The sequence below is a fragment of the Canis lupus genome, chromosome 10 (assembly GCF_048164855.1).
Source record: "Canis lupus baileyi chromosome 10, mCanLup2.hap1, whole genome shotgun sequence".
Classification (NCBI taxonomy): Eukaryota; Metazoa; Chordata; class Mammalia; order Carnivora; family Canidae; genus Canis; species Canis lupus.
In genome coordinates this window covers 26256266-26284236 of record NC_132847.1, presented here as the reverse complement: position 1 = coordinate 26284236, position 27971 = coordinate 26256266, and the positions used below count along the sequence as shown (strand labels likewise).

General features: G+C 46.3%; 1 protein-coding gene across 1 annotated transcript in view; it reads left to right on the top strand.

Moving 5' to 3' along the window:
• The window catches only part of SPOCK1 (SPARC (osteonectin), cwcv and kazal like domains proteoglycan 1), a 499879-nt gene that overhangs the window by 200861 nt on the left and 271047 nt on the right, over positions 1 to 27971 (top strand). Inside the window, exon 3 of the mRNA XM_072841120.1 lies at positions 23987 to 24032. Within this exon, the coding sequence (XP_072697221.1) occupies positions 23987 to 24032 (46 nt within the window). The remainder of the gene's footprint in view (positions 1 to 23986; positions 24033 to 27971) is intronic.

Below are 27971 nucleotides of genomic sequence, written 5' to 3'. Positions count from 1 at the left end.
AGGGGATTACTAGACCGAGAAGATAAACAAGATTAAAATGGAATTCTTTCTCATTCCAAATCAGGATTTTCCACTGTGTTTGCAGCACCGACTCTGGGGGAATACAGCCAGTGAACAGAGTTTACTGTCATGGTGCCAGTTCTGTTTGTGCAGTGATAAATCAGTGGATTTATGGATTTAATTTCCTCTTATTGCTGACCCCCTTCCTATCTGAAGGGAGGAATTTAAAAATTAAGGTGTGGATCTACAGGTAGTAAAATACTGTTTTGTTCTTCTTCACTGGATGACTCTCGTGTGGAATTAAAATTGCAGGAAAATCTTGTTAAAGATGTGTCAATTCATTACACCGTAGAGATTCATTCATCGGAGCCAAGTCAGGCTGTGTTCAGCATTACCGGGGAGGGGCTTCGCTCTGACGGCTCTTTGCTCTGAATGACGATGGGTGACTCATCTGTTTTAGATCGCTTCTGCACCACGGTAGCTGCCCTAGTATTTGGATCTAGCACCCCTCTACCTTTCTTTTTCTTTTTTTTCTTTTTCTTGTTTTGCCCTTTTCTCCTCACCAACTACACCAGTGAATGGAGACACTAGAGTTTTCTTATGAATCCATGCTATGTTCCTTTTTCCTTTCCTAGACTAAGGGATTTGGGGGTTCAGTTTAAGATAGGTCCCTTTTAGAACTTTCCTTAGAGGTCCTTCAGGCTGCTCGGCTTACTGCCATCACTGGTTTTAAAAAACGTACCTGGATCTTATCTCATTCAGAGACCTGTGCTGGCTTTATTCGTAGACGTGCTTTTCCCAAGTGACTGGAAGGATGTTCTGGGGAAGTTCTAAGCCATCTCTTCCTAATAGAGTCACACGGAGAGAACCCTCTCTATCTGGCATCCATAGGCAAGCTCAGGGAGGACTCTTACTTATCCGTAGGATCATGTACTAATGCCTGGATGAATCACTGTGGCATGGCCAGGAGGACAAACCTGGCCAAGCCTGAGTCATGGGGCCCTCTATGTGGCTGGTGGATATGGCAAGCCAGGCCTGAGTCATAGATAAAGGGTTCTCTTACAAGAAGAGGGGGACCCTCTGGTATCGATGTCTACTCCACCACTCTAGGTGGGGCATCTTTGGGTCTCACTCCAGCCCTTGATTGTATGGGGAGCCTTATCTATCAGCCAGCCCACCCCTCTCCCAGAGCAGGAGGGCTCCATTCTTGCTGGTCGGTCTGGCTCTGGTTTGGTCCTATAAAGCAACCCCGCAGGTGTGAACTCCTCGTCTGAAAACCCAGTTCAGTGGTGGTGGCTTCCTTGGAGTTGCCGTAGAAACATGGTGCTTTCAGGGCCTATTTTGGCTTGTAGACTTCAGCGACCTTTCAGGTTGGGGGAGTTTGGGGTTTAGACCCTACCTGTGCCCTTCCCCAGCTGTGGGAAGTTATATTTTCCCAGCCTCATTTCCTCCTCCTGTCCAAGAGGGGTGCTAAAGTAGCTGCTTGCTAATATTCTTGTGAGAATCAAATTTGGTTTTGAGGGAGTCCTTGACCTCTCAATACTATATGACTGCCTGGCATATAGTAGGTGCTCTGTAAACGATGGCTTTCCTCCTCTTGGCCCATCTTCCCTCTCCCCATTGCTAGCATGAGTGCCTCTGCTGACGTGGATGGTTGGATCAATTGTTCTTCCTTGGATTATCAGGTAGTTTTGGATGGTGGTGGCCCAGCACCTGCCTAAGCATGGGAATTCGAGGCCAAGAGCACTTGGACTAAATGTACCCGTGCTCTGTCCCTTGCTGATGATGTGACCTTGTGTCAGCCACTTGACTCCTCTGTGCTTATTTGGTAGGAATTGATGAGCATTACATGAGTTAATACATTTGAAGTGTTTAAAAACAATGCCGACGCTTAGGGGACAGTTAATACATTAATTATTGGGTGTGTTGATCCTGGGTTTCCCTTTTGCCTTTCTGGCTTCCCCAGCTGGTGACACCCCCCCCCCCCCAGTGTCACCCCAGCATATGGCTGTCCAGTGGTTTGCCTCGTGTCAGAAAAAAACCTTCTGCCATGTGAATGATTCCCAGAAATTTCTTTTCCTGGCTCATAATATTTCTTGATTTCCAACCCAGCAGTGACCTGCATAGATTGCATACAAACAGTGGAATACGCCACCAATTTTACTCACTCATGATACGTTTTTATTGGGGTCTGATATGCACGGGCCAAGTGTCATAGTGTCATGAATGGAATAGACTTCCCGCCAAGGGAGCAAACCCGTGGTCAAGGGGTCCCGGCACATCTGTCTGCCGCGTCCTCCCCAGGGCCACCCGCTCCTGGCCTCCTGGCCTCACTCCTTTCGGGAGGGGACTGCTGCTCTCCCTTCTCACCATGCATTCGTTTTGCCCCTTCTGAGCTTGATGTGAGCGACATCATGCGATGTGTGCCCTTCCGGCCTTTTCCTGGGGGTCCGATGCCTGCGAGGCGGCCCGGGGTGCGATGTGCTGTGTGCGGGGCCGCTTCACCTGTGTCCGCTGCCCGGTCCCGTGCGAGCGCGTCTCCCCGCGGCTGTGGCTGGACCCCAGCCGTCTCGTTGGCAGTCCCTCTGCGGGCGGCCGCCCCTTCCAGTGCCCTGCTCGTTTCTGTGGGGTGTCCTCCCGGGCGGAGTCCCAGGGTCGTAGGGCTACCTGGGGCCCTCTGCAGTTCATCCTGGCCAGCTGTCTTCTGACACCACGTCAAGGCTGCCCCCCATCTTTTCATATCTGGGGTGTGGTCCTGGTTTGATGTTTTGGCCCTTCCAATGTATTTTGGCCTAGGGGTATCCCACATTGTGAAATGCCTGTTCAGGTTTCTTGCCGGTATTTTTCATGGGGTCGCCTTTCTATTTCTTGTGCATTCGTGTACAGTCTTCATATTCCAGACGCAAGCCATTTGTTGGTTTTAGATGACGCGAATATCTTCTCACTCTGGCTTCTTTAATTCTCCTGGTGTTTCTTGATGAGGAAAATGCTTTATGAGTTTTCTTCTCTGTGTACTGTTTCCTTTACATACTTATTTTTTAAAAGATTTTATTTATTTGAGGGAGAGAACATGAGCAGGGGGAGGGGCAGAAAGAGAGGGTCACCTCCCCGCTGAGCAGGGAGCCAGATGCAGGGCTGAGATCCCTCCCAGCCTGAGATGCAGGGCGAGATCCCTCCAGGAGCTTGAGATCATGAGCTGAGCTGAAGGCAAATGGTTCACTGATGGAGCCACCCAGGCGCCCCTTCCTTACACACCTTAAAGTTGCATCAAGGAAAATGTGCTTTTCTGCTATTATTGAGCATAGTGTACAGCTCTCTGCAGCTTTGTTCTACTTCAACCTGAACACGTCTCCAGCTGGGGGACTTATGGTCTTTCCTCCACAAGAATTGCTTTCTCTTTATGATAAAACAGAATCACCTTTGCTCACTTTTCCTTCTGGTTTACTTGTGAGGTAGAGTTTTTGCTTTCTCCTTTTTGTTTTTTTTTTTTTTTTTGACTCTAAGTCACTGACTTTTGGGACCTGTTTCCAGACCATAGAGCCAGAAAATGTGGTGTTAAAAAAAAAAAAAAAGTAACAGGCCAATCAAACATTCTCTATAAATTGTTTTCCCCTAAAATAGTAATGATGGAAAATCTTTGAAAAAGAGAAATCTAGGATTACAATGAACATAAATGAAGATCATCTATTAAATAATAATTCTGCTTATAGTGGCTACTGATTAACATTCATCAGTCCTTTGGCTATGCACTGTATATGGACTACCTCATTGGACTCTGTAAAGTCTAAGAAGTTGGCCTCATTAATAACCTCACTTTATAGATTGGAATAATGAGGTTCAATACGTCTCCAAAGTCACACAGTCAGTACATGGTGGAGCCAGCATTCAGAGTGGGCTCTGCTGGGCTCCAGAGCTCAGTTCTCTACCCTGCTGCCCTGATGGTGAAGGGGCATCCTTGCTCTTTGCAGTTTGGATCAAGCCAGCGGAACCACATTCCAGGCCTCCTGCTATGAATAGTTCAGTCCTGATGTAAAAATTGGTTAGCAGGGATCCCTGGGTGGCTCAGCGGTTTAGCTCTTGCCTTCAGCCCAGGGTGTGATCCTGGAGGCCCGGGATTGAGTCCCACATCGGGGACTGCATGGAGCCTGCTTCTCCCTCTGCCTGTGTCTCTGCCTCTCTCTCTCTGTGCCTCTCATGAATAAATAAATAAAATATTTTTAAAAAGTTGGTTAGCTCCCCCCTTACTCTTCCCCCTCCCCGTTCTCCCTTTCAGAAATAAATCATTGAAGCTGATTGTCTCCTTAGGGCCTTTTAAAGTGGTTTTATTTCTCCGCATTCTGGAAGGCATCATGTCTTTTTCCCCTCATGCAATAGGAGAACCTTAAAGTTTTGGATAATATGTGCTGGACTTCAATGTTTAGCAACAACCTGGTCTAGAATTGCATATGAAAAAATCATTGTGAATCCAGATTTCCCTTTTAAATGTATCCTGCTGTCCAAGTATAGCATCTAATGACTACCTGGTCTCAGAAACCTAGAAGAGACCAGTGTTTAGAATCTCTAGCTGCTTCCAGATCCTCTCTCTCTCTCTCTCTCTCTCTCTCTCTCAAAGATTTTATTTATTTATTCATGAGAGACACACAGAGAGAGGCAAACACAGAGGCAGAGGAAGAAGCAAGCTCTCTGCAGGGATCCTGATGTGGGACTCAATCCCAGGACTCCAGGATCATGACCTGAGCCATATGTAGACGCTCAACCACTGAGCCACCCAGATGTCCCTCAGATACTCTCTCAATTGGTTGAAGACCCTTAGTTTCCAGCCTCCTAGTCAAGTTCACAACTCTGAGGGTGGAGATGGGCCCTGGTTGAGGAGATAGGGCCCTCTAAGGGGAAGTACTGCATAGGACCGAAGATGCTGTGCCGGACCCTCTATGTTGTGGGCAGCTGATTGGCAAGGGTTGGCACAAAGTTGGTTTTGGGTAGATCCAGGGGTTCCCAAGTCTCTAAGATACTTGGTTAATGGCTGGAGGGGAATAATAGCTGTCACTGTCTGTCAGTAGCAGTGAGCCTTGAGCAGCACAATTCACTACAGTCGACTTAGAAGCTGCCTCTGTGTTGTATAGTGGTGTGCATGGAAGGAGAAAATCCTAGAGGAGCTGGTCTCAGGCCTGGCTTGCCATGCTGGGCGAGGCACCTTTAGTGCTCCAGGGACTATAACAATGGTGCATTCACTCTCTCTGGGATTATTGTAGCTCAGTGACTGGTCATTTGAGGGTGACTCTTGCCATTTGCCTTTTCTCCTTAATGGGGGGAGGGTCTTGTCTTATGGTGCTCCCAACTTGACTATTGATTACCTTTTGCAGAGGGATGTCCCTTCACATTTAACGTGAAAACAGTATTTTCTCAATTTTATGGCTCCTGCCTTCCACCCGCCCGTTGCTTCTCTCCCCACGTATGAACTGCCTCAAGCATAAACAGCTGTTTTCTGGGTAATTTTCCACAGTGCCTTTCGAACATTTAGCAATAGCGAAGGGCTCTGGGAATGATTGCCCTCGCCTGAACCAGCCGTCCGTAGACGCGACTACAATGGCAGCATGAAGATTGGCTGTTTAGGGACTTCAAAGCTTAGTAATTGCAGAGAGCAATTTGCTTTCTCTCCTCACTAGTGTCTGTCTAGAGACAATTGGAGAAACTTTTAGGGGCATCTGAGAAATCTTGTCCTTGGAGTTGGAGATGAGAACAGAACAGGAAATGCAATTTCTTTCCCTGGTTAACTCTTTTCCAACAATTTAAGTTTTTCACCCATGGAGGTCTTGGAAGACAATTATGAGTGTGTTTGTTTTCCAGTTGGGTAGGATGTGGGAGAAAATAAGTCTCATGGGTCCTTAAGGGCTCTTCCCTGGTGCTATCACCCCAGGGAAGTATCCCCCAAGTGCTGAATCAGGAGCAGACCTCTGCATGGCAGGACCTCAGTTTGTTTGTTTATTTGTTTATTTATGTATTTATTAGAGACAGAGTTAGATTTTTTGTATATTTATTAGAGTTCTGTTTGCCAACATACAGCATAACACTCAGTGCTCATCCTGTTAAGTGCCCCCCTCAGTGCCCGTCACCCAGTCACCCCATCCCCTCACCCACCTCCCTTTCCACCACGCCTTGTTCATTTCCCAGACAAGTTTAGACAGAGAATCTGGGCCCAGGAAGTGGAGTGTGTGGCTCAGCACACATGGGTGGTCTGAGGACTGGGGCCTGGCAGTCGTTTGCCAGTGAACTCTTGACAGAAACAGTTGATGCCAGGACAGCTGTGTGGGGCCTTTGTGGGTCCCCCTAATGTGTGGGTAGGGGAGGAGCGACAGCCCTGGGGGCAGTGGTCAGGTGAACTGGGGCGGAGCAGCTCCCACGAGTGCCTGAAAAGTCATCACAAAGAGTCTCCTCCGTTTCACTTTCAGGTTAAGGCATCCATTTTTGTTAGGGATGGAAACTACACCATATAAACCTCAAGATGGTAAGGGAGTTCTCCAGCTATTCCTGGCATCCTTTAATACACTCTGAGACCAAAAGAGTCAATAAATGTCTGTTGAATGGAATAGAATTTGCATAAATCTTCCTTTAAAATACCTAGTTTTTCACATTATCACCTTGAGTGACGGAGTACATGTGTGGTCTACAAAGGCAGACAGTTTTTACTTTCTGGCCTTGGAGAGGAAAGGTTTGGGGGACCCTAATTTCGCGGGATGAGCCCTGCCCTGGCATAAGGTAGCCGCTCAGCACATCTTGTTTCCTTCCCTCTCTCCCATCTCTTGTACCATCTTTCCCCGGTTTTTCCCTGCCTGGGCATTTGGTGCATTGGCTTCCATCACAACATCAGCCACAGAGGCCAGAGCCAGCCTAAAATAGAGATGTGTTCAAAATGGAAATGTGTAGCAGTTCTGTGTTTTATGTATTTTTCCTGCCTTTAAATAAAAACTCACTGAGGACCATGTGTGCTTCTGGTTACCACAGGTGTGAGTAGCTTTCACTACATTCTAATAAATAATCATGTTTAAACCGAGTATTAGTGGAACATTTTTCTGACAGTTTTTAAACTGGTTATTTATTTTTCTTGGAGAAATACAACCCAAAATGGCGTGGTAATGAACTGCCGCTGTTGTTACGGGACTTGTTCACATTACGGTGAGGAAGATTTATGTTCCCGGGTACCTTTAAGTTGCAAAAGATTTAAGAATAATGCCGTCCTCTAAAGAGCAGAGAGACAGTGTTAATAAGCCCAAAAGGTCTGGGTTGCTGTGGTTGTGCATGTGGTCATAATTTATTAAATATTTTTTTCCAATTCTACCATTTGGACGTAATTGTTGTGCGGGAGAGTGCAGGGAGCATCAGGAACACAAGCAGTGACCCATATCGAATTTGCATCTGGTGTTTGTAAGGCAGACCCTGGCTTTGTTAAGGTGTGTGTGTTCACGTGGTGATTGCTCAGGAGCCACCCCCGGCCTGCAGGGCTGTGGGGTCAGGTCCAAGCTTATGCTGCAGCTGGGGTGACACGTGGATCAGACTGCAAACCCATGCACTTAGCAGGGTGGACCCCCTTCCAATGTGAAGGGGCTCTGCCTGGAGCTGCTCCATGCTGTGTGACTCCTATTGGGTCCTCTGGCCTTCAGCTCCATCCAGCAACCATGGGGAGGTCTGACGTGATAGCGTCTTCCGCCCTCCCCCCAAACCCAGCAAGTCTCCTGGGATTTCAGTTCTTCTCCCTTCTCTTCCCACACTCTGGCTTTACCTAGATCTCAGCCTTAAGGGCTCAGCTTCCTGGGGCTTTGTCAAGGGTGGGCATTTGCCTTCGAAAGAACTAAGGCACTGGTTGCTGAAAGAAGTCCTAAGGTTTTCACATATCAGCTCGAGTTCAGCTAGTTGCTGAACTCAGGTGTGAGCTGGGTCCAGCAGAGGCCACCTTTTGGGAGCTAATGGTCTAGAATTTGGTGAGACGCGCAGCTATCTTGGGGCGCCGGGTGATCATGGCAAGTGGAGAGAGCCCAGGGCTCAGCAGTTGGACAGAGCTGGATTTGAAACCCTGCTGTGCTGCTTTCTCCTGTGTGACCTCAAACAAGTTAGCTGACCTCTTTGAGCTGCAACCGTCAAGGGTAGCGGCCGTCTGCATGCTTGCAGAGGCACTGTGACCATCAAGAGGAATAATCAGCGTAAAGTACAGAGCACAGTGCGCAGCTGGCTGTCGATGTTCAATAGACACGTGCTGCTTCCCAGAGTAAGTTGGATATGGGCTTGAGCTGCTGTTTTCTTGAACCACCGCCCTTAGAAAATGACAGCACTGGCACCTCCCTAGGCCCTGGCCCTTCTGCTGTCTGTGGGGTCCACTTTGGATCTGTGGCACAAAGTGTCCTTACATTGCCCGTGCTCATTTTTCAGGTCACTGTATCTTTTCCCTTCATGACTCTTCATAGACTCTTCCATTTTCTTTCCCTCTTCCTGCTCATTCTCCATCCTCTTCACCTTCTACCCTTACCTGGACCGGGCTGACCAGGTATGCCATAAATTCAGGTTTGATGAGTGAGCACAGGGGAGGGGAGACCATGAGGGCACAGAAGCCCTGCTGGGACGTGGGGGCGGGAAGGGCAGAGGCCCTGAGGAGAAGCTTTGTCTCCATCAAAGCCACACATGTTTAGGGAGCTCTGTCCCTGAGACAAGGTGGCAGGGGCAGCAGTGAACCTAGACTTAATGTTGTAGTTGGGGTCTGAAATAGCTTTTCTGGAGGTTCTGTATTTATCCAGAGCATAGATGGTCTAAGGACCTCACATATACCAGCAAGTTTGTGGGCGGTTTTCATCAAATGGAAAACCCTGGGATTTCAGAAACCTTCCTCACAAAGAAGGTAGATTGAGTGTGGCATTGCCTGGCTCCCTCCTTCGGTGCTGGGTCTGGCACTGGACACTGTTAAGTTGCAAGTAGGCCATGTCATGGCATCCGAGGAGTCTCCATCTCTAAGTGACAAGGGCCAGGAGGATTGAGCTAGAAATTTCGTCTGGCCCAATCTATTTTGGGAGCCCCTGTGAGCTGAAGAATTCACCTTTAATGGCTTAGACCCTAGCAGCTCTCCCCCAAGCAAACATGTCTGTTTGTGTTATCACTTTATTATGAAGGCATCACCTCCTTCCTGCTGAGTCTGTGCCCACTGATAGCAGGAGTGGGGGTCCCATCGGGAGCTCATGGAGACGTTCCCAGCCAGGACGCCCGCAGACGGTCAGACGGACTGCAGTGGCAGCCGACAGATAATGAGAAATCCATCACACACACGCGGGCTTGCTTGCAGCTCTGGATCACATGCATTAAGCTGTGAGTAATGTGATTACTTAAGTGGCATTTTATTTACACTTTCACACAGAGCAGTGGCTGCTGCTTTTCCAAAGCAGCCATACCCAGATTTCATTTCTTAAAAATCTCCTCAGAGTCAGGATGGCAGTATCACAAGTATGCTAATCCAGAGGATGCTAGCAGTCTGATTTTAAGACTCCGTTACTGGCTCAGAGCACAGGACACACAGAGGTCAATTAAAAAATACAGTTATCATTTTTTGGTGTGGGCCACGTGCCGGGCATTTGGCATATATGTCTGAAATAACCCTTCCAGCCATCCCTGTGGAGTAAGCACCTTTGCCCTCATTTTACAGGTGAGGAAACCAGTTCGCAAAGGTTGAATTGCTTGCCCAGAGTCTCTTAGGCAGCGGCAGTGGAGACAGAGAAGTTACCAGCGAAGAAACTGCCATAGGCTTTTATGCTTTTGTATGCTTCCAGTTGGGAAGCAGAGCCATTGATTTCAGCCCCAAGCTGGGTTAAGAGCTGAATTTTGTGAAAAGAGAGATGTGAGAAAGGAGCTATGAGGCTTTGATGGGCAACACCAAAATAACCCATGCGGTATTGTTCCCAAATAATTCCAGCAGGCAGCCCTGATGTGGTGCCTCCAATTCTAGCTGGGATTTGTGTGTCCTGCTGGTACATCAGATGAGGTATCTGAGCCTTGGATGCCTTATTAAATCGAGCCACAATTTGGGTTAGTTGCCGGAGCTGTCATCGCCTTGTGGGTGAATGTGTGATTTCTGCTGTGAGCCCTGGGCCCCTCTGCATGTTTCTGCCAGGGGCCATAGGCCGTGCATTGGTGAGGGAGCTGAGGTTCACCCCCTGCTAATCCCAAGTCTTTCATTCTCTGTTGGGGTAGACCAAATGCCAAGACAAAGGAATAATGTCAACCCTATGTGCCAGCCTACAAATGGGCTAATTATAAGGGTTTGTGGTTCCATTCAGCTGCCTGGCAATGCTCCTTGTCATTGTCCTTGGTCATGGCCCAAGGAGCTCTTGACTGTTACTTCCTGTGTCTGGGACATGGGTACACTGCTCAGCCTAAGCTGTTGGTCTACATGGACCTTAGGCTGCGGACTTCGGTGCTGTATGAATTCGTGTCCAAATGATCATACCTCCATGCACTAGAGTTTCCCCACCTGTCATGTTAGAGTGATGCTGTCCTCATATTCCCTGTCCCACAGAACTGTGAATGAATGAATGAGTAAACAGATCCTCGAATAGACAACATACAAATACATGATATAATTCATGTCAGATCTTTCTTTTTTTTTTTTTAATTTTTTATTTATTTATGGTAGTCACACACACACAGAGAGAGAGAGAGAGAGAGGCAGAGACATAGGCAGAGGGAGAAGCAGGCTCCATGTACCGGGAGCCCGACATGGGATTCGATCCCGGGTCTCCAGGATCGCGCCCTGGGCCAAAGGCAGGCACTAAACCGCTGCATCACCCAGGGATCCCCATGTCAGATCTTTCTAATTGAAAAACAATACAGTAGAAGCAATACCATATTCCCCCAACCACTGATAACCATTTTGGTTTTTCTATAGTCCTTTTCTGTTTTTTGTTTGTTTGATTTTTTCCTGCTTACTCTGGGTGGTGGACATGACTTAAGGATATTGAGATCCCTAGAAAAGGTGCCCTGCAGCAGACTGAATGAGAAGGTGATTATAATGGACAGGACCCAGCACCACCCCAGCGTCACCACCTTGTCCTGGCACAGGCGTGTTGGTGCTATGGTTGCCCCTTCTTCCTTCCCAGGCCTCTGAGGAGCAGGGCTCTGGGTCCCGAGACGACATGGTTATGGAGTGGATGAAGTAGCTGCCCTTGCTTCTTTGGCCCTCTTGACTGGTTCTTGGTCTTTTTTGTATTCTTCCCCAGTCCTCATATGTGATTTCTACGAGGAGTCGCCCCCCCCCCCCCACTCCCCATGAGAAGGTAACTGACCCAAAGAATTTGATCTTGGATTTTTTTTTTCCCTCTAGAGATTCTATCTCAGTACCTCTGGGCATCATGTGGAAAAAAAAATCCAGCTGGACTCTTTCTTTAAGGCTCATAAGTCATTTCATAGAAGATTTTAAAGACCTAGGACATAGGTACTCTTTGTGTTCATATTAGGTCCTTCCATTTGTAAGCAAAAATAAAAATAAAAGCAAAAGCAGCTTATTGCTTTGCTCCATCTTGGATTCCTCTAGTGCATTATAGTCCCTGCTACTCCGTGAAAATTGCTCCTACTTTATTTATATAGAGCTTTCAGGCATAGTTGATTATTTGACATATTTAGAATCACAGACTTTTGTGGCTGGAAGGAACTTGCATTATTATCAACATTCCTATCCACCCCCACCCCCCCACCAATAGTAAATGAAAAAAGAGTGTAAAAATTAAGGTATTACGATGGTTTCCACCAGCTAAGTTCCTCCACAAGAAATAAATGCATCTGTTGAATGTGTGTTTTGTTACCGTTTAAATGATCTCACTTGTAATTTTACTCTGGAGCATTCTGCTTTTAAAAGATAGGTACTGGAGAACTCTCCTGGGTCACCCCTCTCCCTTGCCCTGTCCCCTGCAAACTGGAGTGGGACCTCTGAAAGGTGAGTGAGTGCCTTCCTTAACTCTCACCACAGACAGGGGGTTGGGAGGGGGGCCTAGTTCCCAGAGCATAGTCACGGGGCATGGCCCCTGTTCTTGGGGAGCTCACCTCTGAAGGGAAAGATGTTTAACTCCGAGGGAAGACAGAGAAGCTGGCGGTAGGCCCTGCAGGATGGAGAGGGGGCAGACACGCAGACAGCCGCTTTCCGTGGGGCCCCTCCCTAATGACTCTGTCATGTCCTTAACAGGCGGATGGCGACTCTCGGCTGATGAGGTTGAAATGCCAAGGTGTGAGCTGGCTCTCATTCTGGGGGTGGCAGGTGCGGGTCAGCATGGCTTCTCCAGCCATAGTGTCATTGCTCTGCCTTCCAGCTAGAATGGATAGGTGGTAGGGGTGCCAGTAGCCAGCCATGGTAGCTGCATAGCTCCCGAGCCCCGAGGAGGGACAGATTGAGCAGTGTGGTGATGAGGGCTTCGGGAGATCCTCAGCAAAGCTGGCTGATGTCTCTGGTTGTCTTGTCTCTGTGGCTGCTCGTGGGCACAGAGCAGGCACACTTCATTGCCTTTTTCTTGAGCTGGTGGCTATTACAACAAAGACTTGTGCTCTTGCTCATTGCTCGCCGCCCCTGCTGGTTCCTCTGCCTGCAGTGCCCTCATGCATCCCATTGCATGTTCTTTGCCTAGAATGCTGCTCACCTGTCCAGTTCCAGCTCAAGTCCCACTTTCTCAGTAGAGTCTGTTCTGGTTTCTGGGAATAATGAGTGGCTTCCTCTTCTGTGTTACTGTAGCTTTTGTAATAATAATAATAATTATTGAAATCACCACATTACCAGGTACTACTCTGCTTCATCTGCTTGTGTTTCTGGGTCTCTCTCCTCTAGTCAGATGGTGACCTTCCTGAGGGTTAAGGCCTGGGTGTATGTCATATCTGCTTCCTAGCCCATGGGCAGATGTGCAGCAAACGTTGAATAAGTAATGACTGTGAACATGTAGAATGGACTTCTTCACCAGTGTCCTTGGGTGCACTTGGTGCACACACACAATTTGTCCCACACACAGTGAACCCAGCATGCTTTAGAAAATACCGATTTGTTGGGGTCCACCTCTAAGTGAGCCCTCTAATGGCTCCTCGGTGCTTTAAAGTCTGCCTGTCTTTTCAAACACTGAGGTCCTTGAGCCTCTGGCCCCAGCTTCTTTTGCAGCTTCAACTTCACTCTGTCTCTGTGGGTGCTCCAGGCCCTAAATGAGCATGGCCACATTGTAGCAATTTCCCTGGAGAGGAACAAGACAGACATGAGTTCATGGACTTGGACATGGATTCCACAAAAGAAGGGACTGGACCCATTAGGGACCTCAACATACATTGCTTTGGGTATGAGAACAGTTCTCTTGCGATTTCTCTGGGCTCTCCATCTTGTCATCTGACATAAGTACATCATCTCTGGGACCGAGAGGTCCAGTGAGCTGGTTTCCAAGGGCGGGGCCTGGCTGTAGTGCTTTGTGATCCTGTAAGCCTCCCGAGTCTAGCAGACATCTTTTTCATAGTGCTGGGAGTGAGAACCTGCGTTACAACCATCACAGAGTTGTGTAAGTGCTTGTTGACTAAGAAGAAAGGTAGCCTATCTTGTAATCAAGTGTTCATTGAGCCCAGCTACTGTTGGCAGTGTGAGTGCTCCGGGAGTCTTCAGTTTGAGAGGATTGTTCTGGCGAGCCCTGGTTTTAGCAACGAGTGTAATGTCAGAGGGGGCCCCCTGCCCTTCTCCATGGAAGCCATGTAGGTGATTATAGAGGAATACTGTGGTTCAGGCGTGTGTATCCATTTTTGGCAGGCTCGCCTACTCCGGTTACCTCTTACCATGGGGGGATGCCACTTCAGAAGTTGTAACTATCAGATGAGCACTCTCAGATCCTGACATTAACACCAGTGACTTGAAGTGAACAAAAGATGTTGACCAGATTTATTTCTGGGGCTTTATTGCTGGGGAGTATCTGCTGTGTAACTGTCCAGGGGCCAGAGCCTCAGGATGCAGAGGCGGGTGGGCAGAGTGGCTGCTAGGACACTTGGGGACACAGTGAAGGGAGTCTTTACTGCTACGCTTCCCAGATGTTCCCTTGAAGAGAAGAGGCTGAATGGCAGGGCTGGGAGGCAATGTAGCAGGCCTAGCTGTGCAGCTAATGAAAATTTCATGCAAAGTCTGTAGCCGTAGCTTCCCAGAGAGGTGGCTGGTGCCAAAGCCACCACCTCCTCCATGCTGTGCCTTGATGTCGCACTGGATACTTCACTTTGAATTGGGCCCCAGGGAGTGCTGGTGGCAGACAGATGTGAGTGCTGAGTCCAGAGCGCACAAAGACAGAGGACTTCTGAGGCTGCTTTGTCAGGGCTGATGGCCATGGCCATGAAATCCAGGCGGCTCTCTTGGGTGGGGGTGGATCAGGGAGTGAGGATGTCCTCCCTGTTTTCGTGGATCCAGGTGCGTGACAGATGGACTTCTGGTCCCATCTCACAAAGACTATGTGAAACAGGTATTTATATCCTCCATTTCAGGGACGGGAAAGCTGAGGCTTCAGACACACATGGGTCATGGCAGCAGTAGAGAGGGCCTCTTGGGAGGCCTGTGGTCTATATGCTCATCTCCTATCTGTTGGTTTCTCTTGGTGGCATCTTCCCAGGGTAGCCAGCCCTGTGTCCTCTCTCCAAGGTCTCCAGCTTAGATGGACCTGCTACTCCTCCCTTCATATGGTGCCCTTGAGGTGACGTGATGTGATGGTTAGAGTCAGGCCATAGGGGGTTCAAATCCCCCTGTGCTTCTTACTAGCTATGTGATATTGTGTAGTAATTTCCTCTCTCTGAGATTCCATCTCCCCAGTTACATCACAGATGTGCCTCTCTTCACAGCTATTGTGTGAGTTCAGTGGAATAAAACAAAGGGTTTTGCATAGTGCCTGGCACATTGTGGCCGTTCACACATGGTAGCTGCTATTATTACTGTATGATCAATATTAATACTACTCTTACTTTGATTTTTGGGATTTGATTTCAACTTTTTCATGTGAACTTTAATTTGCTACGAGTCCTGATTTCCAGCACAGCTGTGGTGAGCCAACGCAGGAGGGAGGGCTACTTGTTCCTTGGGGTGACTCAGGCATGAGTAGACGTGGAGCGAGGGCATCAGGCAGATCAGGCAGAGCTCCACCTGCAGGTCTCCCATACAGCGTGGTCAACCGCTCCAATACCTTTCAGTATCACCCTACTGCTCCGACATTCCCATTTCTGCCCCCTTGAAATCATTGCCTGGATAGCTAAAGGAAGGAAGAGAGAGGAGTCCATCCTAAGGCCTGGGTTCTTGCATGGGCAACTTGCAGTGTATGGAGCTGGGGATGCCTTGAGGGGTTAGCCTGAGAATGGAAGAGGCAACTCTAGAAAGCTCTGGAAGCTTTTTGGTGGGCTGCACCTGGCTTGCTACCTTTGATGGGTCTGACTGTCCCTGGGTCTCCCCTCATTTCCTGTAATTGAGTTGATGTGTGACTTCCTTTAGCCAATGAGGGCTAACTAAACATTAGAATCATCTGGGTAACTTAAAAAAAAATCACTCTGTGGAGGCCACAGCCTAGACCAGTGAAGCAGCATCTCCTGGCTGAGGCCTCAGTATGTGGAAAGCCCTCCAGTGACCCCAATCATCAGCCAAGGATGACAACCACTGCTTTCCCCAGTCCCTGCTGTCAGCGCCTCCCATGCAGGATGGGTGGGGAGGAAGAAGCAGATGATAGTTAATAGCTCTATCTTACACTCTAAAGGGTAGCATCTGGACATTGGTGGAGGTGGGCCAGCCTAGGAGTGTGGCAAGCGTGGCCTTCACAGAAAGAGGGCAGAACCTATTTAACTTGGAATTTGTGCTCCTTGGACAAGGCTGGGCCTCATGCCAGCGTAATTGGTACGTTCTGTGAAGTAAAGGCTCACATGCTACAAGGTGGCAATGGCCTTGGTTGGTGTGTCGGTGAGACAGTCCTCTTCCAGGTGCCTGTGTCTGTTTTCTGCATATAATGATTACACAGAAATTTTGCGTGTTCAGAGCATGCCCAATTCCCGTATCAGGATATAATTACTCATAATTGAAACTTTAACTTAGTTATGTGTAATACTTAACAGTGGTTCAAAACTCACTGGATGGATATACAAAACAGTTCTGTGGTGTAAGTATTCTCTCTCTCTTTTTTTAAAGACAGGGTCACTAAATCTTAGAGACTATAAGCCTGACCTTTAAACAGAGACATGCCTGGAATTCCACTCTTCAAATTTCACTGAATTTGTATTTTTCTCAGCCACTCTTTGTACGTGACACTAATAAAATCGCATGCATTTAAAATCTTTCATAATTATTGTTCCCAAGTACACTTTAGTCTCCCTGCATTTGGGCCTCATTGGTAAGATTCAAATGTACAAGGAGGCACATTATTGAAATTTTAAACACATTGCATTAACTCTTGAACAACATGGGTTTGACTTGTGCAAGGATTTTTTTCAATAGAAATCCTATAAATGTTTTTTCTCGTCCTTAAGATTTTCCTAACATGTTTTCTCTAGCTTAACTTTATTGTAAAAACATAGTGTACAATGTATGCAACATACAAGATTTGTGTTGACCGGCTGTTTATGAATTCAGTAAGGCTTCTGGTCAACAGTAGGCTATTAACAATTAAGTTTTGGGGAGTCAGATTTTCGACTGCATCGAGGTTCGGCACCCTTTACCCCTCGTGTTATTCAGGAATTGACTGTATTTCCACAAAAGCCTCTTTCTCCCAGTGTTCCTGGGACATCTCAGTACTACAAAGCTCTGGAAGTAGACACCAAAATGTACATCTTCTATTTACTGAGTAATTGTACGTGCCCAACAATCTCCCAGATACTTGGCCACGTTAGCACGCATCACTGTGACCTGTCCTCTAAGGTGGGTGAAGTGGTCTTAATTTACAGCAAGATAAGAGAAAGATCAGGGAGGCTGAGTGGATTGTACAAGGCCACACAGCCAGTGAGTGCCAGAGGCAGAATTGAAACCTCTATTTCCTTCAGAGCCTGCCCAGTGTATCCTGTTGTGTCTCCCTTTGCCTCCATAGTCCCGGCTATGCAGAAGGCAGCTCCTGGTTAGCACAGACATTTCAGTAATATTGGTAATAAGGTCAGGGGTATGGATGGTTTTGAGTCTGGGGAGATAGCTCTTGTGCTTGTCAGAGTACTCATGGAGCCTCCTATACCCATTCATATTCCCAGAACAAAAACCACGTGTAGAGCATACTTTGGGGAAGAAATCTCAGACTCTGTCTTTCTCTCTGAGAAACGAACAAGTCATTGGGTCACTTTCCCCAACCTCAGCTTCGATGGACAGATGGGGAGACCTGCAATGCCCTGAGGATGCGGGAACTCTCCATGCTGATTATAATCTTTTCACTACCTGGAGGTGTCATGACAATCTTACTCATTTAACACTTTTTTAAGACCTGAATTCCCATCTTCCTAGGTTTTAGACCCCTTCAAGCTATGTTGGAGGTATAAGACAAAAGAATTTCTTTGCAGAAATGTAGAAGGTCTGTTACTCATTGTCTCTGATGTCATTTTGGGATTTTACTGAATTTCACCCTTTGGACCAATGTCACAGGGAATTAATCACTTGAAATTCTCATAGTCATCATAACTGGATGTTGGTTGTTAATCGTGATTTTGCTAGCTATTCTGCTGTAGTGACAAGGATCACTAGCGCACTCAGATTGCTCCCTCCTGGTGTTACTTTACCTGATAATCTCATGTTTTTTCCCCACGAACCTAATGAATGATGGGACTTTTCAAGGGTATGATGGTTGGTGACTTGATGGAAAATATCTGCGTATGACCTTTCTAATGTTATGATAAAATGAAAATTTGATGCAATTATCAAAAAATGTTTACATTCCTTCCTATTGTTTGATGTGATTCTTTTATTTTTTTCTCATTTATAATGCTTTCGTACTCAGGAAGTTGAGGTAGGTTTCTGACTTTTCAACTGTATGTAGACATAGTATCCAAATAGTTGCCAAATAAAATGTAAATTTCATTCTTAATCCTAAATCTCAGTGGTAAATATTTGTTTTAGTTCAGTGAACCAGCACTGCACACATTTATTTCTCATTGGTATATCCAGGGGATGCAATTTATCAAATGCATATAAACAGTCCATTTGCTGCTTTATCTTTTCTCATTAGTTATAGTACAAGTATGATTGTCAGTTATTATCTGTATTTTACTGGTGTGTTATTTATTGAAAGAGCAGAGCAACTGACATGGTTATTTTCTAAATCATTTTGTCTAGGGCCTGCAGGACTTTATACCAAATGTCAGACCAATTTATCAAAGAATCGCTCTATTCAGGAAGAAAGTGATTTAGAGTGTCTCTATAAACATACCCACCTGTATTTACACACTTACCAGTAACAGTTTTGGGGATTTTGCAGGAATACAAAGATGTTAAACCTGGAACAGCTTACTTGTATTTTATACAATTTGGGTAGGATTTATTGTGCACTTTTGAGTGGTGCCTTGGGGAAATATGCAGGTGAGTAACATCTTCCTTCCCTGCTCAGAAGTACCTTGGGCTCAGGTGTATATAGGAGTGACATGTTCACAGGGAAATGGATTCCTGCACTCCCACTCACTGATGTAGACGGTTATTGTGAGCGGGGTCTATGGAGGGGAGCCGGGTGGGGCCTTGAGTCATGGCTCAAGTCAGGCCAGTTGTTTGAGCCCCTTCCTTCAGAAGGATCCCCACTGGGTCGGGGTCCTTGTCAGGGATGGGTGGGACAGGCCTGGTAGAGAGGAGACTAGCAGAACGTCGCTTTCCCAGAGGTAAAACCAGAAACAGCTCAGAGATGAGGTGCTTGAATGGGAAGCCAACTTTGTTCCCAGTAAACAAATGGAATGTCTGGTACCTCCCCAGTGGCTGGATCAGTAGAAATTTCTATTGCACACCAATTAAAATTGCAGTCAAATGTTGAATTATATGGCCGATACACTTATACAATGTCATCTGGAAATCTCAGTTTTCCAGTGACTTCTGTTATCTTTTAGTGATGCCCTTTCCACCTGCCAACCAGCCCTCCTTCTATTCTCCCCAGTCAAGTGGTGTGAAAATTAATGAGACTAGTTGGCAGTGAATCCTTTTGAGAGTGCTTTGCTTATAATCCCTTCATGGATCTCTTTGTAAAAGGTTTTGGGTCCTGGGAAGGGGGTTCTCCCCCATCCAGGATCTGTACACCAGACTTTACTCTCCCTTACCTTGCGGGGCAGCACTTTTCCCCTTTGCCTTTACCTGCCGAGGGTTCACAGATGACCCCACAGTGCCCGCCTGCCCTCACTTCACCTGCCTTCCTTCTGTTGTTGTTCCTGTCGCTCACTCTTGCTTGAGACCAATGAGGCTCCCATTTATTTTCTAAGCTGGTTATCTGTATTATCTCCGGTAATCTTCAGATAATACTGGAGGGTTTGAACAACTTAGCTAAAATATGTATGAAGGAGAAATGATCTGTGCCATGTGAGCTAAGTGTGTTTGATCTGTAATATCTGGAGCTGGAAGGTAGATAATGAATTACATCATCATGTTCGGAGCTGAAGGGAAGGCAGTTGAGTTTCAAAACCAGTCTCCATTGTGTTTTGCCTCCTCGTTGCCTCCTCAGAGTCTGCTGTGACTTTCCTTAGAGCTGACATAAGCACCCCCGGAGTAGCAAATCCCTGGGGAAATATTTGAGCTAAATTTGCATTGGCCATTTTGGGCTCTGGGACAGTGAAAGAAAGATTCAGGTGCCCCTTCAAAATGGGCTGGAACCAGAGATATTTTCCAATTGGTTATGATCATCTGTGATGAAGAGACCTAATCGCTCAAATGATAGCATGAGTATTTTTTTTCAATATTTCTTGTTAGGGAGGCTTAAAGACTTTATTGGAAGATGAATTTCAGAGAATAACTGTATACTCATTGTATAATAATATACAATATGTGTTCTGTTTATATGTTTTGAATAGATTTCCTTTCCCATAAATGTCTATCAAAACAGAGTATCTATAAAGTAGTTGAAAACCCAGAGTTCAATTCCTTAGCACTAGCCACTGGGTGCTGGAACTTTTACAGGATCCTTTTCTGTGTTAGTAGGATAGTTAGTGAAATAGTTGGAGAAATATGTCATTTTCTGTATTGATCAGCTACAGAGGATTAAAATAATTAGGGCTGTAATCTTGCCCCCTCACTGATGGTTTCTCTGACACCAGGACCACCACCACCTCTCTCACTCTACACACGTAATGCTGTGTCACTTTTTCACTGTTATTTTTGTGCTGACTTTTCATGCTTCCTTATGGCTTTATCCTGCCTTGAGATATTTCATGATTTTAGACCTAGGTCAGCGTGCTCAAGTTTGATACCGTTTACATTTCTAGGTTCTTCCGATCTCAACAGTCCCTAAAGAGTTGGGTAATTTTCATTTGTGACGAGGTATAGCGGAATGAAATCAGCCTTTCCTTCATCTGGTTAAGATTTGGAGGAAGACTGTTCCCTGCCCTGTCCAGTAGAGGCCTGCCATCATACTGTGCAGTGGAGCCCATAAAATATACATGTGTAGTAACACCGCCATCCTTCATTCCCGAGCATGTATAATGTACTCATAGGAGTTACTGAATTTAATAAATGACTGCATTTAGATATGCATCTTTCTATTTAGGTTTATGTTTTAAAAATTAAGTCTTGCTGGGGCCCTTGCAAGTCATTTTTAAAAGCCTCATCACAAGATGATAAAATTACCGGTTAAGAGGCCAGCTCAGACACCTGCCTACACCTCTCCTGGCACATTGATGCAACCGTCACATCTGGTATGCCTTTCCCCACAGTCTGAATTTCAGCAGGTCACAACTTTATTGGGACAGAAGGCAGGACTCTTAAAGTCCTGCACTGCGCTAGTATGTGAAAGGGATTCTGGGGTCCGTGCAGCAGGAACAGATTGTACAGTGCAGACTTGGGCTGGTGTGGGCACAGGCACAGTACTCCCCGGGGTGGGTATTGTAACTCTGAGAAAACTGGCACAACTGTCCACAGCACAGGAAGTCATGGGTCTGTTGTAGGACAACATAAATAGGATGTAGCTGTATTAATTTAGATTAAAAAATGATATACAAGTTGGGGTGGTATCTCTCCCACCCCGGCCCTCACCTTCAGTCTTGGGGCTTGGAAAAATGAGCAGCCCTGGGATTGACAGGTGTTGGCTCAGTGCCCCAGTCATCCATATGTGCTTTGAGCATCCTGAGAAGTGGAATCCTGGTCTGAGCACATTGTTGGGAGGTGCAGCTCTAAAAAAGGCAGTCTCTCATCTGTGGCTTTTTCCATTTGAGTGTAGGGGCTGCCTGGCCTCGAAATCCCGCAGTTGTGGAAGGGCTCCATGGATACAGCCCTGCGTGCCAGCCAGTCAGGCCTGGCGGCTATAGCATGGCAGGCAGCACTTTGTGCCCGGAGGGTCTCATCCTCTGCTTGGCTGTGGCCATGCCCCTTCCCTGGGGCTCCCTGACCGTCCCCCAGGCAGGTTCTGGCTCTAGCACGCTTCCTACCTGTTCCTGATCTTGGCATCAGATAGGGTCTCTCTCAGCTCTAGCTAGACAGGTGCACTGTTGTATCTGCTCGTGGCTCATTGGTTTTTGCTTAGACCATCCACTTTCCTAAAGCAGAGCAAAAAGCATCCAGGCATAGGGAATCAGTCTCCTCCCGTGCTTGGCCTTGCTGGGCCAGGGGCCGCTTGAAGGACTCACTTTGCATAATGAGCCATCTCTCAAGGTGTGCTTTCACATCTTGGCCGCAATTAGGCAGTATTATTACCTTTGCAATCAGTTTAAAATATTCTAATGCAGACACCTGCTTTTATGACAGAAAGGCTTTGTATTTAAAGCCATGATTTTCCCCCAAGAAATTTGTAGAAATGGCCAGCGTAGTTGACCTGGAAAAGTGACACGGAGTCCAGAAGTATGCCTCACGTGCCATTCAAGTTACACGGTCAGTTGAAATCATGAGGGAATATTCAGTTCTTGAGACTTGCTCAGACCTTTTGTTGACATCAAAGGGAATATAGCACATGAAATTAAAGTCCAGGAACTTGTCTTTGGCTCCAGTCTTTTCTGTCAGACACACATCCTAAGCTTCCAAAGACTTCCATGTATGAAAAAGAGCATGTCCAAGTAGAAAATATTTCACAAGATCCCACATTGTCATCGGATGGGAGGCTGGCCTCTGTATGTGAAGAGGGCACAATTAGAAGGACAGATATTGTTTTTTTTCTCCATTGGTGGGATGGGTTCCACCAGGATTAATTCTTCTCATGACCTTGTGACCAGCAGAATGTGTGGGTAACATGCTTGTGTCTAGGGCTGAGAGCATCTTGTCTATAGAGCTGAGAAACCAGGTGCTCAATTTTTCCTGCCTAGCATCCTGTCCTTAACTTACACTCATTTAACACTGGCTGCTGAGTTTCAAACCACATAGTTCACAAGGTTAGGCTTGCATTAAAATTGTAGGTGGACAGAGATATGGCAAAGGGCTTGTTTTCAACTTTCCAGTGGTATTTTATGGTGCTGCCCTTGGAGACTTCCTGACCAGCTGGGTGAGAAGGTCAGTCACGCCATAACATTAAAGCCAGGGCAAAGTGGGCCAATTCCTCAGAGTTAAGAATAATTTAATGCTGAATCCCCAGGATCCCGAAGAACCTGTTCATGTTTATTCATGCTCTGGAAAATGGAATCACTGCCCAAGAAGCAATATGTTGTGATTTTACTCTAAATCCAGTTTCCTAAAAATCTATTTAAGGGCTTAGGTGAACTCAACAAGGATCTAATAAAGCCAGGTAATTGAACAACACAGAGGCCGATAAAACTCATGAGAGATCATGTCGGAGATAAACTGCAGCAGGAGACAGCGTGGACAATAATTTAAACTAATTGTGCACTTTGATGTAAATGAACTTCTCAGGAAGAGAAATGGAGGCCTCATTGTAGGCAGCTCTCTGAAAACCGTCTGTGGCGTGCAGAGCACCTGCCCAAAACACATACGGCAAACGATTTGGGCTCTGGTGGGGAGCAGATGAACAGAGGAGTTGCATGAGCCGTGAGGTGGTACAGGGCTGACAAACACGGCTGAAGCCTCTTCTCTTTGCAAACCGGTTGCGTGGACAGGGTGGGTGTGCTAGGGGACAGCACGGGTGGGTGAATGCTGAGCTCAGGGTGGGGTGGGGAGGATATGGGGAACAGGAAGGAAGGAAAGGTTATTAAAAGTGGAGGTTAGTGTAACCATGAATAAGTGAGTGGCCTAGACTCTGGGAATCTCAAAGTCATGAGGCGTCTAGGCTCAAAGCAGAAATTGAAACAAGCAGCATGCAAGAAATACATGGTTTTGAATTGACCAGATGGGCCAGCCTCTGTGATGTCATTGTCACACACCCAGAACAAATGGTACAAAGCTACGTGTATGCCTGCCGTTAATTCTAACAGTTGAAGGGCCAGTCTGCTTTTAACTTTGGTGAGTGTTGGGAAACTGGAACTGTACGCCTCTACATGTCTCCACCTGGAAGGAATGTTGACAGTTGAAATTATCAGCTGTTACAAACACAGAGCCTTCATCACAAGTGAGGGCAGCAAGGCATCACCTGGAGTATAATTGATAGCAAATGCACCTTGCACTTAGAAGGTGTCTCAGTTTATCTGTCAAACCAAGAAGAGCAGCGTTGTTTCCGTATTAGGCTGAAATGTTTTTGCTATGCCTGGTGTTTAATCCATACAGTTTGAAAGACAAGAATTTGAAAAGTAAATTTATATTTTTGATTTCAGATGAATGTCTGTTTTGGGGAAAGATTTCTAAGCCATGTGTGCACTTTCCTTTGTGTTTTAGGAGGTGGGGAGAAAAGCAGATTTTTGTGCAGTTATGTGAGAAGCTTTCTGAAATCTGACCTTTGTTTTCTATTTTTTTTTCCTTATATAGGATGATTATTTCAGAAACTGGAATCCCAACAAGCCCTTTGACCAAGGTAAAGGATGCATTATTCCTTGTCGTGTGTATTCTGTGGACAATGCAGTCTCATTTTTCCTTCCTTGCGTGCTGAGTTACTGTTTCTGAGAAGGCCAGAGCTGTCTTATTTAACTGACTTGGAGGCCTGAGATGACTATGGTGATAGAAATTATTTTGTCAGTTTGCTCATTTGTCTGAGATTGTGCAAGACAAAATCCTAAAAATGCAACGAATTGACTATAGTCATTGGATGTTTTGTTTTTGTTTTTCTTAAACACGAACCCAACAAAAGAGTAAAATGCTTGTCACTGTAACCTGGTAAGTTGTCAGGTTGAATCCAGTGATTTCTTTTGTGGAACAGACTGCCTGGAAATGCTGTGCAATTGACATGAGCTATAAAAATGAAACTTTCTTTCTGGAAACAGGTTAGTCCCAGGAGGCTTTCAAGGGCACTAATATTTCATTTGCTAAATAACTTCTTCATGGTTTCTAAATAGAAGCTTGTTTCTGAGTCCGCTCACTGACCACTTGGGTGTAAGCTGGGTCCTCAGAGGGCTCTTTGCGCTCACACCAGCAAGCATGAAGCCTGTCTCCTGATGGCCATCGTAAATCAGTCCCAGTGAGCTCATGTGCGTTATTTAAGACACACTGAGGACCTGCCGTGAATCACGTCCCTGCTCCTATTGTTCCATGTGTGGCTGCTGTTGCTGCAGAACCGGCCTCTGAAAATGACGCTAGATTGTACTTGAAGTACGTGTATGCAGTTAATACTGAAACCTGGACGAAAAAGATGACCGACCACATATCAAAGGTTCACATTTCTGAGGATGAGCTTCAGTACTGTGGCTTAAGTATTTGATGTGATCATGGTGGTCACCCTGACAAAGAGAAATCAAAGAAGGCATTGACATGTAACATGGTAGCAGGGGCCCCCTCCTATTCTGTCCTCTGTTACTTTAATGGGTCCCACTGTCCCTGGAATCTGGGTTTTTTTTAAATAAACAAAACTGGTATTAAAATTTCTACATATGCATTTTAGGTTCTGCCTCCAAGTAGGACATATTTTATTCATTCATCCATGCATTCATTCATTCTCAGATGTTGCATACCCACTGTGTACACAAGCACCAAGCCAGGATCCAGGAATAAAACAAAAAAAGCTGTGGTGCCCACCCTGAAGGAGCTCAGAGTAGAGTGCCAGGACGTAACTCAGTCAGCAGTTTCATTGGGATATGCTGAGGGCTGTGATGCAGGTATATGCAGGGGAAGGTGTTGGATCGATAGGTGGGGAACATACTGTATGTTGCATGTGTCTCAGGAGCAGGTGCCAGGGAAGGCTCTCCTTTGGAGATCGGTCTAGGCTTCTTCATATCTTAGCTGCCTCCAAGAGCCTTTGCAACTTTACCAATGACTGAGCCATCACAATAAACGACATTAAAGCATGAGAGGATGTTTATAATTTAATTTAGAAGTTTTCCATTGAAAATGGTTGAAATTTCTAAACATTTCTTTTGAAAGGGTATGCCTTCATTTCAGAAGAATGCTCAGATACAGAGCAACACATTCTCTGTCCGTGCCTGACAAACGAGCTCTTCTATAAACGTTCCCACCAGGATTTTGCCTACGAAGGCGCTTCAACTGACGGTGGCAGTGAACTCATTGTTTCCAAGCTTGAACCAGAAATAGGTTCTTGTCCTTTGAGGATCAGATGTTATCTAAGTAACTGCCAGATTTATCTTTCCCCCAAGACTTGCAAACAAATACTAAAACTTTACCAGGGGAAGACATTTTCATTTTTACTAATAAACATTGGAAAAGATAATACTTGCAGGTGGGCCTCATTGGCCTCTTGGGGAGGTACCTGATAGCTTCCCTTGATTTGGGGGTTTATACAGATACTTTGAGCATCAAAAAGAGCATGGTATTTACATCTGCTGAACCAGAAAGTCCAAAGAGGGATTTTTCTCTCCTAGGAATGACAACAAGCATATCCAGCAGATTCCCACCCCTGCTGCCTCTCTTTCTAGCTCTGCAGGCTTGAAAACTGGATCTGCTTAGATAAATCTTCCTTCGATAAAACCTCATGACTTTATGGGGCATAATTGAGGACCTTAGCCGAGGAGCCCCACTTTGTAGTTCAGGTGTAGCCGCTGTTGGCTATTTATATACAAAGGCATGGGGAGAGCGGCAGGGCTGAGAATAGCCTTCACTTAAAATATCAGCCCCAGCAGATGTCATCAATTACATCGTGTGCTGCTCAATAAAAATGGGAGGTTACTATATCAGTGCTGACACCGCTTGGTGAAATATAAACCATTGGCATGGAAGATGTAGAGCATTTCATCTTCCAGATAATAGGAGAATTGCTGAACTCCAGTGAAAGTTGTCAGCTGCAGAGAGAAGTCATTTCCCTTCCTGAGCTGAAAAAGAAGCCAACATGGCTCAAGTGGGTTTGTGGTTGGGGAAAACTTTGAGTTTGTAGAAATTGAACGTGTTGAAAAACCTTGCGGGGTTTCACATGACAATTATGCACTGGCACAGGGTGAGGTGGTGGGGGGCGATGGACAGGGGCTTTGTGTTGGCACTGGGGTGAGGTGGCCTTCAAATGTAGAGGGGAAGGGGGAGGGAAGGCAGGCCACAAGGGATTCTGGGAGAGTATAGCCAGAAAGGTGGGTTCGAGGCAGGTCTTCAGACACTTCCTGTGAAGCTTGAACTTTGTTTTCTCAGCAGTGGGGAACTGTAGGAAGGTTTTAAGCAAAGGAGTGACGTGATGAAGGCAGCGTTTTAGAGGACTTAGTTTGGTGACTCAGCATCCGTGAGAGGAACCCAAGGCACATCTGCTAAATGACGTCCGTCCTGCAGGACCGTTGCATGACTCCATTGCACCTTTCAGTGCCTCAGAGCTCTGAGCTTTGGTTGTCACAGATGGTGAGCCTCAGCATTCAGTTCTGGAGCTGGATCTCTGGAATGCCCGTGGAGCTTTGGATTCCCTTAAGTGTTGGCTCGAATAGTTAGGACACTCACAGTATTCTAGAAGTAGTTCCTTGGCTGTAATTGTACTCGCCTTCAGGATATTTACCGAACTTTGGACAACAGGGCCTCATAGGGGAAGCACTTATCGTGTAATTGACTCCAAGGCCTTTAGAAGAAAAGTGCCTCCCTTGGTGGTCTCCTTCCAGGAGATGGAACATGCCTTTAACTTGTTATCTTCAAGCGAATCATTAATGTTTCTGTCAGTGGAGTATAATAGCCATCAACCTCAGGCTTTTCTAAGAATTCTTTGTGGAGATTTGGGTAAAGTAGTATATCCTTTTTTTAGTTGTTATAACAATTTGATGCCACATCTCCTCACAGAAGGGGCAGAGAGGGGTTCAGAATTGAAGAGAATGATTACTCATTCAGGTGAGACATTGCCTTTGTGAAGTTCCACAATGCCCGAAGGCCTGCGGGGAGAGCTGGGCAGGCTGCCCAGTTGGAGAGGCCATGGGCTGTTGCAAATGGTTCTTGTCCTGTGTGGGCAGGGGTGGAGGCCCTGGGGTGGACCTCTGCAAGAGGCCAGCTGAGGTTGCAGGGCTCTGGCACAATCCCAGGTTTTGGGTGGTCTCTGCCCTTTGAGCCTATTCCATCACTCGGCCCCTAACCAACCTGGGAGCCCATAGTGGGTGTTGAGCAGGGAAGGGTTTATGTTTCCAAAAGTGGTATCTGGTCCAGCAAAGTGCTTCTCCAAGAAAACTGTCCCTGGTCCAATAAGTTTAGAGCACATATGAACTCCTGTCTTCTGGAGATTCACAGGGCTCAGTAGCGATTGAAAAGCTCAGAAAAGGCTTTTAGTAAAGAAGCCCATTTAACTCAGAATTTTTCTCAATTTGCTTTTGACCACGTATTTGTTTGTTTTTTCACCCCACACTTAACAGGTGCCTAGAGAAAGTAGAGTGTTCTGTGGGATGCACTTTGGTAA